The sequence below is a fragment of the Lithobates pipiens genome, unplaced genomic scaffold (genome assembly GCF_037356315.1).
Source record: "Lithobates pipiens isolate NorthernLeopardFrog02 unplaced genomic scaffold, aLitPip1_a1.2 Scaffold_22, whole genome shotgun sequence".
In the NCBI taxonomy this organism is placed as follows: domain Eukaryota; kingdom Metazoa; phylum Chordata; class Amphibia; order Anura; family Ranidae; genus Lithobates; species Lithobates pipiens.
In genome coordinates, this window is record NW_027507784.1 from 310,276,210 (window position 1) to 310,295,825 (window position 19,616).

General features: G+C 45.2%; 1 protein-coding gene across 1 annotated transcript in view; it reads right to left on the reverse strand.

The window, feature by feature from the left end:
* The window catches only part of SYNGR3 (synaptogyrin 3), a 131,031-nt gene extending 117,359 nt beyond the window's left edge, over window positions 1-13,672 (reverse strand). The window contains exon 1 of the mRNA XM_077449374.1: window positions 13,365-13,672. Coding sequence (XP_077305500.1) covers window positions 13,365-13,463 — 99 coding nt within the window. The 5' untranslated portion in view covers window positions 13,464-13,672. The remainder of the gene's footprint in view (window positions 1-13,364) is intronic.
* Window positions 13,673-19,616: the final 5,944 nt, after the last annotated feature.

The window sequence follows — 19,616 nt, forward strand, 5'->3', positions numbered from 1 at the left end:
AATATACGCTTATTGCGATTTTTTTTACCAAAAATATGTAGAATACGCATTGGCCTAAACTGAGGAAAAAATGTTTTTTTTATTTATATTTTTTGGGGGATATTTATTATAGCAAAAAGTAAACAAATATTGCTTTTTTTCAAAATTTTCACTCTTTTTTCTTTTTTCCCTCAGTTTAGGCCGATATGTATTCTTCAACATATTTTTGGTAAAAATAATCGCAATAAGCGATTATTGATTAGTTTGTGCAAAACTTATAGCGTTTACAAAATAGGGGATAGTTTTATGGCATTTTTATTAATAATTATTTATTTTTTTTAAATGGCGGTGATCAGCGATTTTTTATCGTGACTGTGACATTATGGCAGACACATCGGACATTTTTGACATATTTTTTGGACCATTGGCATTTACACAGCAATCAGTGCTATACAAATGCTCTGATTCCTTTGTAAATTACACTGGCACTGAAGGGGGTTAACCACTAGATGGCAGTGTAGGGGTTAAGTGTGTCCTAGGGAGTGATTCTAACTGTGGGGGGCGTGGCTACATGTGACACGTCACTAATCTCTACTCCAATCACAGGGAGCAGAGATCAGTGACACTGTTACTAGGCAGAACGGGGAGATGCTTGTTTACATTAGCATCTCCCCGTTCTTCCTCCCCGTGAGGCAATCGCAGGTATCCCCGCAGTGATCGAGTCTGCGGGACCCGCGACCCGACTCACAGAGCTTCCCGCCGGTGGCGTGGGCGTGCCCGCGGGCCGCTTCTTAAAGGGCAACATACACGGAATGCAATTCTGCCTGTACCAGCCCTTGTGCCTATGTATATCGGTGTGAGGCGGTCGGCAAGCGGTTAGAGTGTCATTAAATCCAGTAAAACTCTCATTACATGCTTTATAACAGAGTGTGCATTTGCTTTGTATAAAGTGATACCTGATTGATCCTGCCTTCAGCTGTCCCTCTCATCTTCTCTATGTCCCAACTGCAGGCTGAGATTGTGTAGACCAGCTTGTGTCCTCTACTGAGCATGCTCTAATTTATTTTCCCATCTAAGCTCTTCATTTTCTCCTTTTTCTTATGTGTGCAGCCCACATGGCTATAGTAGAGTAGGGTTGCCACCTGTTCCAGGTTTTGAATCATGTGTCCAGGATTCAGGCAGGTCGAAATCCAAACATATTCTGTAAACTGGGCTGTGGCCCCCCAAGTAACCAAGATAGTCACATACAAATCTGTTGCTGCCCAGGAGCTGCAGGTGGCTGTCTGGGGGCAGGTTGGGCATCACATGGGGGGGATGGGCAGGGCCCACAACCACTGTTCGCTGTGGCATGCTTTGTGCACTGCATTACTACTCTCCTTGGGCCACCCAAAGGTGTTCCAGGCCGCTAAACTGTTCAGGTTTGGCTTCAAGAAGAGGTGACAACCCTGTGGGCATATACATAGTGGTAAATGACACTCCCTTTCATTTGAATTGCTCTTATGAAACGTTTTAGTTTTTAATCATGTGACTGGCACAGCACCAATCACGGCTGTGCAGACACAGACTCACACTGTAGAGAGGATACATCAGCAGTGTAATAGAAGCCTCTTCCAAAGATTTTTCCCTGCAGATGCAGAAGAAAAGGGAGAGATCATGTGATCACACAACAGTGCTAGAGGAATAAGGTTTTAAGAGGAATGAAAAAAACACAATACAGTGGCATGGTATATATCATTTATGTGAATGAATTAAGGCAATTAACACGTCTCTGTTTAGTATCACTTTAAAATATGCTCTAGTGTCAAATCCCAGGGAGCCGCAGGTGGTGCATACAGAGACCAACAGACGTGAATATTCATACATAGCTGTACTCGGGTATATGCCAATGCTTTTATGCATTGATGTAAGCACACGCATGACCATATGACGTAATTTACATTCAGGGATTATGTCATACATGCATGTGTGTGCTGTATTTACCAGAGTACAGCCACGTACAGCCATCCACTATGCTCTAGGTGTGGCTCCAGTGGCGGCTGGTGTTTTTTTGTTTGTGGGGGGCGGCAAACAATCTAACTCCCCCACTGCAACTCAACCCCCCCCCACTCCCCCCCTGCTGTCCGCCAGTCGGTCCATTGGCACTTGCCCCATCTAGGCGGTGGGTATCGGTGGGCATCCGAGGAGCAGCGACAGGGATTTGGCATCTAAGGAGTGGCGGCAGGGATCGGGCATCCAAGACATCGGCGAGGACCGGGTATCCAGGCATTAACGGGGACCGGGCATCCAGGCATCGTAGCTCTTCTCCTCCTCGCTTCCACTGTGTGTCTCTTCCCCTCCTTCTAGGCGTCCAACAGGATCGCCTGTTTTTTCAGCCGATCGGGTGATGGGTATCAGACCCGGTTCCCGATTGGCCGGGAGGAGGATCAGTGTTGCAACAGCAAATATTAATTTGCTGTTGCAACACACCTGGGTGGGCTCCGGATGCGTTTCTCTGCAACCCAAGGCCACCCACCCTATTTTAAAGCCTATTAGAGCCTCTGGATCTAATCAGGGGCTTAAAAAATAACCTGGCTGCTGCAATTCATGCAACGGTGCCCGGAATGGGGCCGGGCGCATGAATAGAGGATGGCTGTGGCGGCCATGGATAGATTCATGCTATGCATGAATCTATCCATTGCATATAGGGGGTGGCCTAGAAAGAGGGGCGGTGCTGGGTGCCCCTAATGGACAGCCCGCCCCTGTTGGCTCCCAAAGTGGAGAAAAATGCCATGATTTTATGATAGAGCATATTTTAAGCCTCAAACTATCCATGTGCATAAGGCCATAAAGTGGTACTAAACTCATCAACATGTCATGAATGATAACTGTCACAGTTGCTTGTGCTCTTTACATCAAGCCATCGAATGGCTGATGTCATAATTGATCACATGTGCAGCATCATGGCACCTGCAGATCAAACAGAGGCTAAGATGGCAGCTTCCTTGGCTGTAAAGGACAGGAGGGTTTAGTTCTTGTTCAAACTACCGTACAGGCATACCCCGCTTTACGTACCCTCACTTCACGTACACTCGCGAGTACGGACACATTGGCGTCTATGGAAAATCTTCATCAGCTTGACATGGCACTACACTCGGTTTTTAACATTGGCGTCTACTGGAAATCTTTGTCAGCTTGACATGGCACTGCTCCCAGTCTATCAGATTTTGGGGTTGGACAGCCAGGGCTGGTGCAAGGATTTTTGACACCCTAGGAGAAACCTCATTTTGCCGCAGCCCCCCATTGGTTCCACCCCTGACTCCACCCCTTTTGCCCTTCCCATGTATACCCCACCTTTTTAATGAAGCGCCCATCAAATTCAGCCTCACCAGCACCCATAAATGTAGCCTACCAGTGCCCATCAATGCAGCCTCGCCAGCGCCCATCAATGCAGCCTCACCAGTGCCCATCAATGCAGCTTCACCAGCGCCCATAAAATGCAGCTTCACCATCACCCATCAATGCAGCCTCACCAGCGCCCATTAATGCAGCTTCACCAGCGCTAATCAAATACAGCCTCACCAGCGCCCATCAATGCAGCTTCACCAGCGCCCATCAAATGCAGCCTCACCAGTGCCCATCAAAAGCAGCCTCACCAGCGCCCATCAATGCAGCTTCACCAGCACCCATCAAATTCAGCTTCACCAGCACCCATCAAATGCAGCCTCATCAGCGCCCATCAGTGGCAGGCTACCAGCGCCCATCAGTGCAGCCTACCAGTGCCCATCAATGAATGTTTACTTGCTTCCAGTCATTCGGGAAGTTGGGACACAGACACAGTCCTCCGCTAACCGCTGCGCCTCTGACACTATGTGCGAACGGAGAGGTGGCAGCCTGCTGATGCTGAGGCTTAGTTGCTTGCTGCAGAGAGAAGAGAGTAGGAACACCAGTGGCTGGGTGCCCTAGGCGGCTGCCTAGTTTGCATAGTGGTAGCACCAGCCCTGCGGCCAGCTTGCCTAGGAAATCAGTTATACTTGTAAATGACTATTGCAATGCAATACATGTATTGAGAAGTGAAAAAAGGTATTGCTTCACTTTAGGTACATTTTCGTTTTACATACATACTCTGGTCCCATTGTGTACTTAAAAGTGGGGTATACCTGTATACGTAGTGAATGATGTGTTTCTGCACCTGATCAATGATAATCACCATAAGGCCACATAGAAAACAAATGCTGAAATACAGAAATCACGTGAAGTCACTGTCCATTTTTGGAAATGAAATGAATGAAATGTTACTTGCAACAACATAAGGAGGCGCATTTTTATCTAAAATGAGCAGCCACCGTATGTAAAGTATCCGTGTTACATCCATGATATACGATCGAGGTGCAAAGTATAAGCCCAGCCCAATGACACAGCTGCTAGTTGTGTCTACAAGGGACTTTCCTGCAGCTCTGCAATCCGGAAGCTAAAATAAATGGCAGACTTTATTCTTTTTACTTCCTTTATTTATTTAAGCCTCCTCAAGTATTCGGCCAGCAAAATCTAGAATCTTTCTGCAATGGAGTGTGGTGGAGTGTGCGATTTCTGGGTTTCTCTCATAGGGATGCACACAGGGGTCATATGTAAAGTGTAGCAACCCCGTACAGTTTACTGCAGTCACATGTGTGAATGGTCAATTCTGATGGGCTACTACACTTTGTATAGTGCCCTCAAATACCTTGTAATGGTGCCTCTTATGTTATGTATAATGTCCAAAACAGAGGTCAAAGCTTATCTCTGGGCAAAATATCCCTTCTACCTACCCTGCTCCCACTGTTTTCTAAAAAAAAATGATGATGATTTTACTTAATATGTCTCCTTTCTGTGGCCGATATAGTCCGTCAGTGTAGGATAGTTTTTTATGTACTGTTGGATGAGGACAAGTCTATTTTCTCTCTTTCCTGCTCCCACCCAATCACATTTATACCCTTAAATATACCCACATAAGTGACTAACCTCAAATGAAACAAATCCTCCTACATAAGTTGTACCGGTTTATCTGCAGTCTCTCCTCTACAGTCTTCCAAAGTACACAATTTACACAACTTTTTTAAATGGGGCGGGCATCTGATGTAACACATTTCACAGCATCTGTTACATCTGTTACATCTGCCCGTCCTGCACACAGAAGCCTCAGCTGTGCATTTCCTATGATAAAGGGATGTGGAAATGTAGCGCTAAGCGTAGCACTATTTTTTCACCCTCTCACTGGTTAGCACAATGATTTTCTAAACTATGTTTTCCTATGAGACATTGTAGAGGGCGGAGTATTCTCTCAGGTCACATATTACACTCAGCTCTCCCCTCTGGGCTGTGCAATGTGTTACATCAGATGCCCGCTCCCTGGGGCAGGGGGCAGCCATCTGATGTCACAAATGCACAGCCCAGAGAGGAGAGCTGAGTGTAATCTGTGACCTGAGTGAATACTCCTCCCCCTACAATGTCTCATAGGGAAACATGCACAGCTGAGGCTTCTGTGTGCTGGAGGGTGTGGAGGGACCACCCCTCTGAGATTCTGTGGCATTAGTATAACTTCTCAGAAGTGACTTTTGCAGATAGCAGAGGGAATAGAGAGCAGACAGAAATCACTGTAGGTACTTTGGATTGAGGCAAATAAACACTATAGAAAGCTATGCTATGTTCATTTTTTATTTCGCCCCATAGTGTTAACCCCTTCCCTGACAGTGACATTTATTATTATTATTATTATACAGGTTTTATATAGCGCCAACAGTTTGCGCAGCACTTTACAACATGAGGGCAGACATTACAGTTACATTACAATTTGGTACAAGAGGAATCAAAGGGTCCTGCTCCTTAGAGCTTACAAATTACAAATTTACACAGTAATCAGTGCATTTTTGTAGCACTGATCGCTGTATAATTGTCAATGGTTTAAAAAATGTGTCAAAAGTGTCTGATATGTCCGCCATAATATCGCAGTCCTGATAAAAATCGCTGATTGCCGCCATTACTAGTTATTAATAAAAATGCCATAAAACTATCCCCTATTTTGTAGCTGCTATAACTTTTGTGCAAACCAATCAATATATGCTTATTGCGGGGTTTTTTTTTTTTTTTTTACCAAAAAATTTAGAAGAATACATATCGGCCTAAACTGAGGAAAAAAATTGTTTTTTTGATAAAAAATGTGGGATATTTATTATAAAATGTGGGATATTTATTATTACGAAAAACAAATCCACTTTGCACTACAAGTGTACTTGGAAGTGCAGTTGCTGTAGCTCTGAGGGGAAGTGGAGTGGAAGCTCTGCTGATTTTATCATCCAATCATGTGCAAGCTAAAATGCTGTTTTTTATTTTCCTTGCATGTCCCCCTCAGGTCTACAGCAACTTTACTTCTAAGTGTACTTGCAGTGAAAAGTGGATTTTCCTAGTAAAAAACCCCCATTGTGTTTTTTTCAAAATGATCGCTCTTCTTTTGTTTATAGCGCAAAAATTAAAAACCACAGAGGCGATCAAATACCACCAAAAGAAAGCTCTATTTGTGGGAAATTTTGAGCAATTGTCAGTTAAAGAGATGCAGTGCCGAATCGCAAAAAATGGCCTGGTCATTGAGCAGCCAAATCTTCTGGGGCTGAAGTGGTTAAAACAGTTTATTGATCTTATTTATTTTTACTCTGTATCACAGGAGTGCAGTTTGTTCTGCACTCCTGTGACCCGTCTTTAGCAGACAGAGGTTTGAAGCCCGCTGTCAGCTGATGTCACGGAGCCAGTTTAGGCTTGGGCAAGATCGTGACCATATGGTCAGGATCTGCCCACATGCCTAGACCGTCACCCAGCTCAGCCTCTCAGGGAGCCGCTAAGAGCCTGAGCCGGCCACTCCCGCCCCCTCCACAACCCAGCATGCCAATGAGCAAGGGAGGGGGGCAGAGCAGAGAGGCGGTGACTGACAGTCACCAGCTGTCTGCTCAGGGAGCTCTGAGAACCGATCGATCAGCGATGTTTGCTCTCTCAGTTCTCAAGTCTTAAAGGGGTTGTAAAGGTTTGTGTTTTTTCACCTTAATACATCCTGTCAGCACACCCGCAAGAACTAACCACCATGTGAGAGAGGTTGCATGAAGGTGGTTGGTTCTTGCACAGAGGAGCTGAGACAGCTGCTGAGGGACCCCAGAAGAGCAGGTTCAGGGCCACTCTGTGCAAAATGAGCTGCACAGTGGAGGTAAGTATAACATGTTTGTTATTTTAAAAAAAAGTTGTCTTTACAACCCATTTAAAGCTGGCAGGGGACACCCAGGTGTACACCACCTAGATAAGTACGAATTAAAAAAAAAAAAAAACAATCCATACTTCTCTTTTAACTAGAGATTAATGACATTGCCAAAGTACTTAAAGGAGGATCAGTTCTGCCTTCAGTATGGTTGTCTCTGTTTTGCTTCTATTTTATGGATCAACAAATAATGTGGATCAACAATAATGTGTGATAAAATGTTGCCAGGCGGTTTCTGTAAAGACTTTAGGTCACACTGAAAATGAAAGTAGAGTTTAGTTATCTGATACTGAGACCAAACCATAAGCAAATATCTAAGACGGAAAAATATTAACATTGTTAAAGTGACCCTGTTCTCAAAATGTGCACTATAAGGCTGGGTTCACACTGCTGCGGGGGGAGATCCGGATGTGATTCGCACCGCAAATCACATCCGATCTCCGTAGCGATGCGAGTTCAGCCATACAGATAGTATGGCTGAATTCGCATCGCTCCCGCAGCAAACTCGCACGGGACCCTTTTTTTGGTCCGCAACAGAATCGGATCGCATGGGGGTTCACACCATGCGATCCGATTCCTGTGCGAGTCGGCAGATCGCACTGCGATATGCGGACGGATCTGGGGGTGTCATTAACATATCATTGACACTCCCAGCCGTCCGCATAGGGCAGTGTGAACTGCCGGCGGGAGTAATGCGATGCGGGAAAACGCCGCGGATTCGCGGCGTTCCCGCATCGCAGCGGTGTGAACCCGGCCTAAATCTTATACATATTCTGAACATGCAGAAAAAAAGTTCACAACAATGGCACTGAAATCACATCTCTTTTCTGCTTTACTTGCTATGAGAAGTAGAATCTTGGAAGCCACTAAACCTTCTAATTTAAACATACAGCAAGCAGGGCTTTTTTTAAGGCAGGGCAAAAGGGGCAGCTGCCCTGGGCCCTGTCATTGTTGTAGGGCCCAAAGCAGCTGCCCCATTCTTGCCAACTATCCCAGTTTAAATTTCAATGTCTCTTGCTGTGTCCTGATATCTCAGTGTGAAGTGCTGCTACTAATGCTGCCCAGCTCTGCCCTATTATTGTGTACAGATGACTCATCTGCAGACCCTGTGCTTACATGTAAATAACCAGCATGCATATGTAAATAGCAGCAGCCTTCATATGTAAAAAGTTTTGCCCAGGGTCCAATCAATATTAAAGACGGCCCTGACAGCAAGGTGTTGCTGAGGAGCTAGCAAATGTCTAAAAGCTGAACGGACAGTCAGTGTTAAAGAGGCCTTAGAGAGTTAGGGCTTGGGTTGAGATCTTGTTTTTTACCACTTCCCGACCGCCCCATAGCAAATTTACTGTGACAGGGAGGCCAGGATTATATATATATGATTCTGCACATTCGGGTTTTAGGCGCAAGTGTGCACCGACGGCCAGAAGCTGATAAGTGGGTCCCGCAGACCTGCTGATCATTCGGTACACTGACAGAATGCCAGCCTGCCTATGTAAACAAGGCAGATTGCCATTCTGTCATATACAGAAGGCATGGATCCTGTGTCTCCGTAAAGCAGAAACACTGATCCATATCTCCCACTAGTAAAAGCACCTCCCCGACTGTAGTAAAACACTGGCTAGGCACACAGTCAGCCCTTTGATCGCCTCTGATGTTAACCCCTTCCCTACCAGTGTCATTAGTACAGTGCATATTTTTTAGCATGAGTGTCTCAGGTCCTCATTGGATAGATTGATAGCAGTGGCATCCATTGGCTCCTACTGCTGTCAATCAAATCCAGTGACACGGGAGCCGGGGAGCAGGGCAGAGTCCTGCTGTCTGTGTCAATGAAAGCAGCAGCAAAACTCAGGAGCGTGCCCACACGAGTGCCCCCATGGAACCTAGCTCCCATGGAAACTAGGTAGAGGGTTCATTTTAGGTCTAACATTACAGGAAGGGTTAGTATTAGTGTTGGGGTTTTCAGGAAGTGCTAGTGTTGGGGCTATAGAATGGGTTTATGTTAGAGTTGGGATTATAGGAATGGTAAATTTGAGGGTTAGTATTAGATTTACGGTTACAGAGTGGGTTAGTGTTAGGTTTACAGTTACAGGATGAATTAGTATTAGGTTTAGGGTTACAGTGTGGGTTAGTGTTGGGATTACAGGGAGGGTTAGTGTTAGGGTTAGAGGGTGGGATAGTGTTAGGATTACCATAAGAGTTAGTGATAGGGTTAGAGGATGGGTTAGTGTCAGGATTACAATGAGAGTTAGCATCAGGGTCATAGGATGTGTTGTTGTTAGGATTACAAGGAGTTAATGTTAGGGCTATAGGTTGGTGTTAGGATTACAAGGTGAGTTAGTGTCGGGGTCATAGGGTGGGTTGGTGTTAGGATTACAAGGAGAGTTAGTGTTAGGGCTAGGGTAAATTGGTGTTAGGATTACAAGGAGAGTTAGTGTTAGGGTTTTAGGGTGGGTTGGTGTTAGGATTAAAATGACAATCAGTGTCAGGGTCAAAGGGTGGGTTGGTGTTAGTATTAAAAGGACAATTAGTGTCGGGGTCATAGGGTGGGTTGGTGTTAGGATTACAAGGAGAGTTAGTGTTATGGCTATAGGGTGGGTTGGTGTTAGGATTACAAGGAGTTAGTGTTAGCGCTATAGGGTGGGTTGGTGTTAGGGTTACAAGGAGAGCTAGTGTCAGGGTCTTAGGGTGGGTTGGTGTTAGGACTACAAGGAGAGTTAGTGTTAGGTTTATAGGGTGGGTTGGTGTTAGGGTTACAAGGAGAGCTAGTGTCAGGGTCATAGGGTGGGTTGGTGTTAGGACTACAAGGAGAGTTAGTGTTAGGGTTATAGGGTGGGTTGGTGTTAGGGTTACAAGGAGAGCTAGTGTCAGGGTCATAGGGTGGGTTGGTGTTAGGACTACAAGGAGAGTTAGTGTTAGGGCTATAGGGTGGGTTGGTGTTAGGATCACAAGGAGTTAGTGTTAGCGCTATAGGGTGGGTTGGTGTTAGGGTTACAAGGAGAGCTAGTGTCAGGGTAATAAGGTGGGTTGGTGTTAGGACTACAAGGAGAGTTAGTGTTAGGGTTATAGGGTGGGTTGGTGTTAGGGTTACAAGGAGAGCAAGTGTCAGGGTCATAGGGTGGGTTGGTGTTAGGATTACAAGGAGAGTTAGTGTTAGGGTTTTAGGGTGGGTTGGTGTTAGGATTAAAATGACAATCAGTGTCAGGGTCAAAGGGTAGGTTGGTGTTAGTATTAAAAAGACAATTAGCGTCGTGGTCATAGGGTGGGTTGGTGTTAGGATTACAAGGAGAGTTAGTGTTAGGGCTATAAGGTGGGTTGGTGTTAGGATTACAAGGAGTTAGTGTTAGCGCTATAGGGTGGGTTGGTGTTAGGGTTACAAGGAGAGCTAGTTTTAGGGTCATAGGGTGGGTTGGTGTTAGGACTACAAGGAGAGTTAGTGTTAGGGTTATAGGTGGGTTGGTGTTAGGATTACAAGAAGAGTTAGTGTCAGGGTCATAGGGTGGGTTGGTTTTAGGACTACAAGAAGAGTTAGTGTTAGGGTAATAGGATGTGTTAGTTTAAGGATTAGAAGGATAATTTGTTTTAGGGTTATAGGATGAATTAGTGTTAGGATCACAGGAAGAGTTACTGTTATGCCCCATACACACTATCAGATTTTCTGCTGATTTTTTCCTTCGGGTTTACCAAAACCATGTAGTAGAAGGGCCTGCCATGATGCACCCAGAATGCTTTTTAGTGAGAGGACAACCAATCACAGTGCAGTTTGTGAAGGATCACTGCTAGTGGAAAGAAGGCCAAGTGCATGCCCCTCCACAAATGTTCGGTACCCAAATCGCATAAAGCACACAAACCCCTAGAGTAAAGAGTGCCAGGGTAGGGTCCTTCTTCAAGTTCACTGAAAATCAAGTCTACCATGTAACCATTTTAAAAGCACACAAACCTCAATATGACTAATGTGGCCACTAATTCCCCGAACCAATAGACCGAACCCTAAGAAAAAAAAAAGCCTGCCTTCACTGTACAGGATGACAGGTCCACTTTAAAGCTGCAGTAGAGAGGAAGAGATTCAGTTCAACTCTTTTATCAATAATGTTCGTTTTAATAATACATTGGGACTACAAAGCTTTGACATGATTACAAGGCTGTGCAGCCACAGGAGAGTGTGTGTGCATGGATGGTAATTATAACACGTAGCGCTCTGTGCGTGTGTTCTCACAATACACACTGCATACAACCTTTGCATACAGAAGCCATCTCCTCCCTTATGCTCGGCGGTCCCATCTCCTGCAAATGAGCCAATGAAAGAAGACAGCGGAACATAATCATGTCTGTTCCACACCGTTTTCTTCCATGTCTTATTTTTTATTTTGTGATAATACCAGCTGCAAAATACCATCCCTTTTTTTTTTATTATTATTATTTTATTACATGGCCAAAGTGGTCTGCATCTGGGAACATATAAACCCTGGACTGAGCTGCCCATGTCACCGAGCCTTGGTGTGAGGGCACATCTCAATGCAGCTGGGATAATAAGCAATATATAGATATATAGATAGATGGGATAATAAGCAATATATAGATATATAGATAGATGGGATAATAAGCAATATATAGATATATAGATAGATGGTCTGATAGATTCTACATACTGGACATAGGTGTCCATGCCACTGAGCCTAGGTGTGGGGGCACATCTCAATGCAACTGGGATCATAAGCAAAAAGATAGATAGATAGATAGATAGATAGATAGATAGATAGATAGATAGATAGATAGATAGATAGATAGATATCACTTCTGTGAAGGATTGCCACCTCCAAGGTCCTGGCCCTTCATTAATGTCCTCATGTTCTGCTGGCACCTAAATGGTGGACATAGGTGCCCATATCACCGAGTCTAGGTATGGGGCATATCTCAATGCAACTGGGATCATATTATATGATTGCCACCTCCTAGGTCCTGGCTCTTCATTAATGTCCTCATGTTCTGCTGGCATCTAAATAGTGGACATAGGTGCCCATATCACCAAGCCTAGGTGTGGGGCATATCTCAATGCAACTGGGATCATATTATATGATTGCCACCTCCTAGGTCCTGGCTCTTCATTAATGTCCTCATGTTCTGCTGGCATCTAAATAGTGGACATAGGTGCCCATATCACCAAGCCTAGGTGTGGGGCATATCTCAAATGCAACTGGGATCATATTATATGATTGCCACCTGCAAGGTCCTGGCTCTCCATTAATGTCCTCATGTTCTGCTGGCATCTAAATAGTGGACATAGGTGCCCATATCACCAAGCCTAGGTGTGGGGCATATCTCAAATGCAACTGGGATCATATTAAATGATTGTCACCTCTGAGGTACTGGCCCTTCATTATTGTCCTCATGTTCTGCTGGCACCTAAATGGTAGACAAAGGTGCCTATATGTCACCAAGCCTAGATGTGTGAGAACATCTCAATGCAATTGGGATCATATTATATGATAGCTCCCTTCAAGGGGTTGGCCCTCCATTAATGTCCTCATATTATGGTGGCATTTAGCACGTGGACATAGGTGCCCAGGTCACCGAGTCTAGGTTTGTGGGAACATCTCAATGCAACTGGGATCATATTATATGATTGCTCTCTTCAAGGGGCTGGCTCTCCATTAATGTTCTCCTGTTATGCTAGCATCTAAACCATAGACATAGGTGCCCATGTCACCGAGCCTAGGTTTGTGGGCACAGATCAAGGCAACTGGGATCATAAGCTAAATCTACAGAAAACTCTACCCAATTTAAAACATAGATAGATAGATAGATAGATAGATAGATAGATAGATAGATAGATAGATAGATAGATAGATAGATAGAAAACATCACCTATGGGAAATATAAGATTGCCACCACCTAGGTACTGGTTCTTTGTTAATGGTCTACTGGCATCTAAACCATGAAACCAACCAGAAGCTCAGGTATGGGGCCATTCCCAAGCGTTGTCACCTAATAATAAACAGCAGCTAGAGATCTATCTTCATTTTCATTCTTCGCTGGTGACAATGTAGCTCAACTGTTAGAATCTAGAAAATATAATCAGTGATACCCATTCTACCCCCACCCCTTAAAGGATGGTCTGACCAAGAGCATCACTTACCCAAGATAATATCCTGACAATGGTCTGGGGCTGTTTGAGGAATTCTACAGGGTCAAAGCCCCCTCCTGCCCTTCCAGCTCCAAAAGAGGCTCCTTCCATGTCTGCAATGTCAGAGCTGAGCTGACCCCTCTGTGTCTCACTGTCTGCCTTCTCCTTTAGCTGTTGGCAGTGCGGCTGTCCTTCCCCCTGCGCTGTCCCTCTGTCCGTCTGCACCCTTCCCCACCTCCTCCTCCTGCTGCTGTCAGTCTGTGCACTCAGTCTCTGTCTGTGGTGCTGAGTGTATGAGCATTACAACCTCATCTCATGCTGCTCCTCCCTCATCTCCACCAGTCCTTCTCTCCCTCTGCTCTCCTCTCCCCTCTTCTGCTTCCTCCTTATCATCCTTCACAGTTCTCCTCTCCTTATCTCCCCCCCCCCCTCTTTTCACCCTCCCTCCTCTCCTTTTGATGCTCTCCATTCTCTCCCTCTGGTAGTCAGGGTTAAGGTGGTTTTGGAAGGTAAGGCATTTCCTCCATGGATGAGGATTGCAGAATATACAAAGCAAAGCTCTTCTAATAAACACCATCTATCTGCTTATTGCATCGCTGAGTCTGAGGCTTTGTCTCTATAGTGAAAAATAATTGGCAATGCCCCCCCACCCCCTGCGCGCGATCGTTTCAAATTTCACAATTTGTGCGCTTTTACATTTTTTTTCTTTAATAAATCAGAAAGCAGCAAGATCGGAAAATGTCAATTTTTGCCACCAGCTGTATTGCAGATAATAAAATTAAGCGAATTTTTTTCTTATTCGATTTAAAAAATAAAAAATGAAAGTGGAATATATCGGAAAACGGTCACAATATTTCATTTGGATTGTGTCGAAAATACTAGCAACTGTCTGCACGGGGTAATTGAAGGCGCTGCGACACAGTCAAATACAAATGAAAATCCTGATTGAAAAAACAAATGTGCGGTCATCCAGGGGATACGCTAAATCAAACAAATTTTAGGGAAATAATAAAAAAATGCATTCGCGCTTGAATTGTATTCCACTCCGATTGCGATTTTGATGGCTGTGTGAATAACCTTTTTATTTAACATAAACTGTATGTACAGAATACTGTACTGTATATACTGTACTTGTATAGCACCGCCCTTGTGGGGAGTTTTATGTTTGCTGAATTTGTTTTATTGCACTCCATTTGAAAACTTAATTTAACAAAACAAAACATTGAATGTTAACAAAAAAAATGCATTTGCCACACCCCTAAATTTTCCACCCAATTTGTATTAATTACTGTATTAATATTAACCAGGCCTGGTGCAAGGATTTTTGACAGCCTAGGCGAAATCTCATTTTACCACCCCCATTGGCTCCACCCCTGACTCCACCCCCTTTGCCCTGCCCATATGACAGGAGGTGGCACTATACAGGAAGTGTCGACTCTGCTTCCTCTAGCGCTGGCTCCAGTGCTGCGCTGTGCCTCTAATTACACTACCGGCCAGACGGAGCAGCTGCCTGAGGCTGAGTTAGTTACATGCTGCAGCCTGCAGAGCATGCAGACGCGGAGGGAAATCAGTGGCCGGGCGCCCCTTGGCACCAGTGCGCCCTAGGCGGCTGCCTAGTTTGCCTAGTGGTAGCACCGGCCCTGATAGTAACAAAAAACTAGAACTAAAAAACTAGAACAAATACATCGCACTGATCATAAAATCATTTTTTCAATAATGAGATCACCTAAGTATTTTTTTAGGCCCCATTCACATGTGCAGCCAGGGAGGGGCAATAAAACCAGGCGGTTTATATGTGGTGAGCCCCCCCCCAAGTGCGTCCTGCATACCTCCTAACATTTTGAGATGGGAATGAGGGACACCTACTAGCAAATGTAAGCAGGCATAGGACATGCCCCCTGCCACACCCTTAAAAGGAGAAATAACAAAAAAAAGTTAATTAAATCCACGAGTGCTTTTTTTTACCACTGCTATTCCTTTATATTGGCTTTTAAAATGTACAAATGCAGCAATTTAGAAATTGGATGAAAGGTTTAGCACCGGGAAACACTTTTTGAAAGATAAAAAGTGAATTTTATATACATCTATATAGATCAGACCAAAATGAGGGACAAATGGGGGGGAAGAGGGACAGAGGGACATTGCTCCAAATCAGGGACAGTCCCTCATAATCAGGGACAGTTGGGAGCTATGCGTCCTGAACACTGACATACAGCCGTTCACGGTTGTACACATGCTGTGGCCACAATGTTGTGCTTCACAGCCACGGCTAAATGTAAGCAGCATTTTAGCAGGTAAAGCCGCTGCCCAACATGACTACAGTCCTATAGAGCTGCGCCGCAACCACACCGCGACTGCGTGCAAGGCACATGTTTGCGATGTAGTAGTGCAGCAATTAAAGGGTTAAAGTAGGTGGTGAGTAGGTTACATATCACTTCTTACTGCCTGTCAAATGCCCTTTGAAAAGTGATCCACCACAGATTGCTCTTCAGAGGGCGCTGTGAGCCTCAAGGAAAGCTGTCATGATTGAAATATGGGAGCTGCCATTCTTGCGCAAGGGAAAAAGCAACTGCACACTGATGGCATCACTTCACTGAAAAACTTTATTGAACCAGCAAAGCACATGCTGAGTTTTTCACCAGAAGACCACCCTTGACTGACGCATTTCACCCATAGGGGCTTAGCTGAGAGAAAACTGCCATTGTTGACTTGGAAACTGCTGTCGTTGGTCACTGACCTAGAACAAACACATGTATATCAAGTAATCCAACATTTCACTGGCTACATGCTTGTTCCCATAAGTAGTGAATTAAGTGTGAGAAGGGAAGTCCTGAAGCCTGTACATGGAAAAATAAATTAGCACTAGAAGCTTCTATTATTCCATACCAGTGGCGTTACTAGGGGGTGGCTTTTGGGGTTATAGCCCCGAATCTGGGGCCCATAGCCCCGAGTCTCTGCAGGGGTCCCCAAGGGGAGGGGAGGCTCTCTGGGGACCTTGATGCAAGGGGGAGGCTCTCTGGGGACCCTGATTTTAAAGGGGAGGCTCTCTGGGCACCCTGATTTAAGGAGGAGGCTCTCTGAAGATCCTAATGTAAGGGGGACTCTCTGGGAACCCTGATGTAAGTGGGAGGCTCTCTGGGGACTCTGATGTAAGGAGGAAGCTCTCTGGGGACCCTGATGTAAGGGGGGGGGCTCTCTGGGGACGCTGTTGTAAGGGGGGCTCTCTGGGGACCCTGTTGTAAGAGGGGCTCTCTGGGGACCCTGCTGTAAGGTGGGGCTCTCTGGGGACCCTGTTGTAAGGGGGGAGTTCTCTGGGGACCCTTATGTAAGGGGGGGGCTCTCTGGGGACCCTGATGTAAGGGGGGCTCTCTGGGGACCCTGATGTAAGCGGGGGCTCTCTGGGGACCCTGTTGTAAGGGGGTGCTCTCTGGGGACCCTGATGTAAGTGGGGGCTCTCTGGGGAAATATATACATGCGTATATTACTGTATATACAGTACATGTGTATGCCCACCCAAGCGTATGACTTTCTTTACTACACTGCTATGGACTCTAGCCCCAGATCTGTAGACCTAGCAACGCCCCTGTTCCATACTATCAATTGTGACAGCAACTAATTCGATTTCAGCTTTCAATCATTTTAATCCAGTTTATGCACATATTAATCCCATCTTTTAAATTGCAAAATCTGCTTAGATCTGGGAAAGATTAAAGCATGCCTCTATATAGTTTTAGATTCTTCTGATTTGTTCAGGTCGTACCAAACAGAAAGGGACCAGTCAGACCGAAAAATTATCATTTTTGGTGGCGTGCCTGGTATTTGGAAACAGATATTCTACAGAGATCCAGAGCGCAAGAAAAACTGTTACTAGAAGCAGCCAATCATATTGCATCTTTAGATAAAGCCTTAGTTAAAGTGGGGTACCCCCTAAAAAAAAAAAAATAAAAGTCAGCAGCTACAAATACTGCAGCTGCTGGCTTTTAATAATCGGACACTTACCTGCCCCAGGGTCCAGCGATGCGGGGGAACGAAGCCCCCCCCTCGCTCCGCTCGCGGCGCCGTCATACATACTGTGGGCACCCGGCTGTGGCTTCACAGCCGGGCACCCACTGCGCATGCGCGAGCGGCGCAGGGCGCCGTGATACGCCGTACAGTCACCTGGGACACATGACAGGTCCCGGGTGAATGTGCGGCGCGAGGGGAAGTGATGTCACCAGCCCGGGCAATGAAGAAGGCAGACTACGAGGGACCCCCTAGCAACCGGTATTTAGAGGTGAGTAAAAATTTTTTTTTTTGCCAATTATTTTTTTTTGATTTTTTTTACGAATTTTAAGTAGTTTTATTTTTTTGGTGGCAACACCACTTTAACCACTTCAGCCCCGGAAAGGGTTTACCCCCTTCCTGACCAGAGCACATACGGCACTGCGTCGCTTTAACTGACAATTGCGCAGTTGTGCCACGTTGCACGGAAACAAAATTAACGTCCTTTTTTTGCCACAAATAGAGCTTTCTTTTGTTGGTATTTGATCACCTCTGCAGTTTTTATTTTTGCGCTATAAACAAAAAAAGAGCGACAATTTTGAAAAAAAAAACTATATTTTTTACTTTTTGCTATAATGAATATCCCCCAAAAATATATAAAAAAAACAAGTTTCTTTCTCAATTTAGGTCAATATGTATTCTTTTCCATATTTTTGGTAAAAAAATAACAATAAGCGTATATTGGTTGGTTTGCGCAAAAGTTATAGCGTCTACAAAATAGGCGATAGATTTATGGCATTTTTATTATTATTATTTTTTTTATTAGTAATGGCAATGATCTGAGATTTTTATCATGACTGCGACATTATGGCGGACACATCGGACACTTTTGACACCATTTTGGAACCATTGTCATTTATACAGCGATTAGTGCCATAAAAATTTACTGATTACTGTGTAAATTACACTGGCAGGGAAGGAGTGTTAAACACTAGGGGGCGATCAAGGGGTTAAGGGTGTCATAGGGAGTGATTCTAACTGTGGGGGGATGGGCTACCACTGACATGACGACATGATCACAGGGAGCTGTGATCTCTGTCATGTCACTAGGCAGAACGGGGAAATGCCTTGTTTACAAAGGCATCTCCCGTTCTTCCGCTCTGTGACACGACCGCGGGGCCGTGGTGGATTTCGAGTCCACGGGACCCGCCGGCGCGGTCACGGAGCACGCGGTGCGCGCGCCCACAATGCTGCGTCTTAAAGGGGATGTACCTATACGCCCATTTGCCCAGCCGTGCCATTGTGCCAACGTAAATCATCGTGCACTGGTCACCTAGTCGTTAAAGCTGAACCCAGGGTACAAAACCTTTCCTGAAAATCTATTCCTCAAAAGCCGCAAACAATATAAATGTATATTGTGTGCACCAGATGTGTAGCAGCAATCTCATCACTGTGCTGTACATAGCCTGTGCAGAAAGCAGAGCCCAGCAGGCTCCACCCACTACAGGGTGCCTGCAGAAAAGGACAGGAAGGGGTGGAGACAAGACCAGTCACCCTGCACAAGGAGAGAGAGCAGCAGTGAGCGGTCTTTATTACAGGAAGCTCCTACACAGAGAGGAAGTCTCATGCTGGATTACTGCACAGATATGGAAAAAAGACACAAAGCACACCAAGATTCATAGAAGAATACTGATGACACTTGTATTTAGACAATATTCACTTATCCGAGAATTCAGCTTCAAATTTATGTAAAGGCAAAACTTTTATTTTTTTGGATATATTTGGGAAGGGTTAGGCCTGTCAGTTTTCATTGCTGTCTGTGTCCCCACTGGGTAGATACACTCCTTTATTTATCCTGCCTACCACTGTTACTGAGAGAGACCAAGGAAATTCAAAATTTGACAGTCCTTTCACACGGGACGGACACCGGCTGTGATCCTCTTGCTCAGTAGAGGGTCTCTCCGCTGATCCACGCTGAACAGGCAGATGACAGGTCTGTGTCCGCTCCGCTTATGCAAAGCAGACACGGACACAGACCACTCTACTCTCTGGGCAGTCAGGTTTAAACGGACCGCCTGCCATCCAATCTGATCCACTGGACTTAGCAGATCGGATTGGATGTAAGCAGGTGTAAACAGTACACATGTTCGTTTACACCCGCTGCTCCATAGAGAAGAATGGATGGTCCGATTGGGTCTGCTTGAAAAACGGACAGGTGGACCCAATCAGAATGTTTGTGTAAAAGGAGCCTTGCTGTGACCAGTTCCAAAGCTCTGAGAAAAT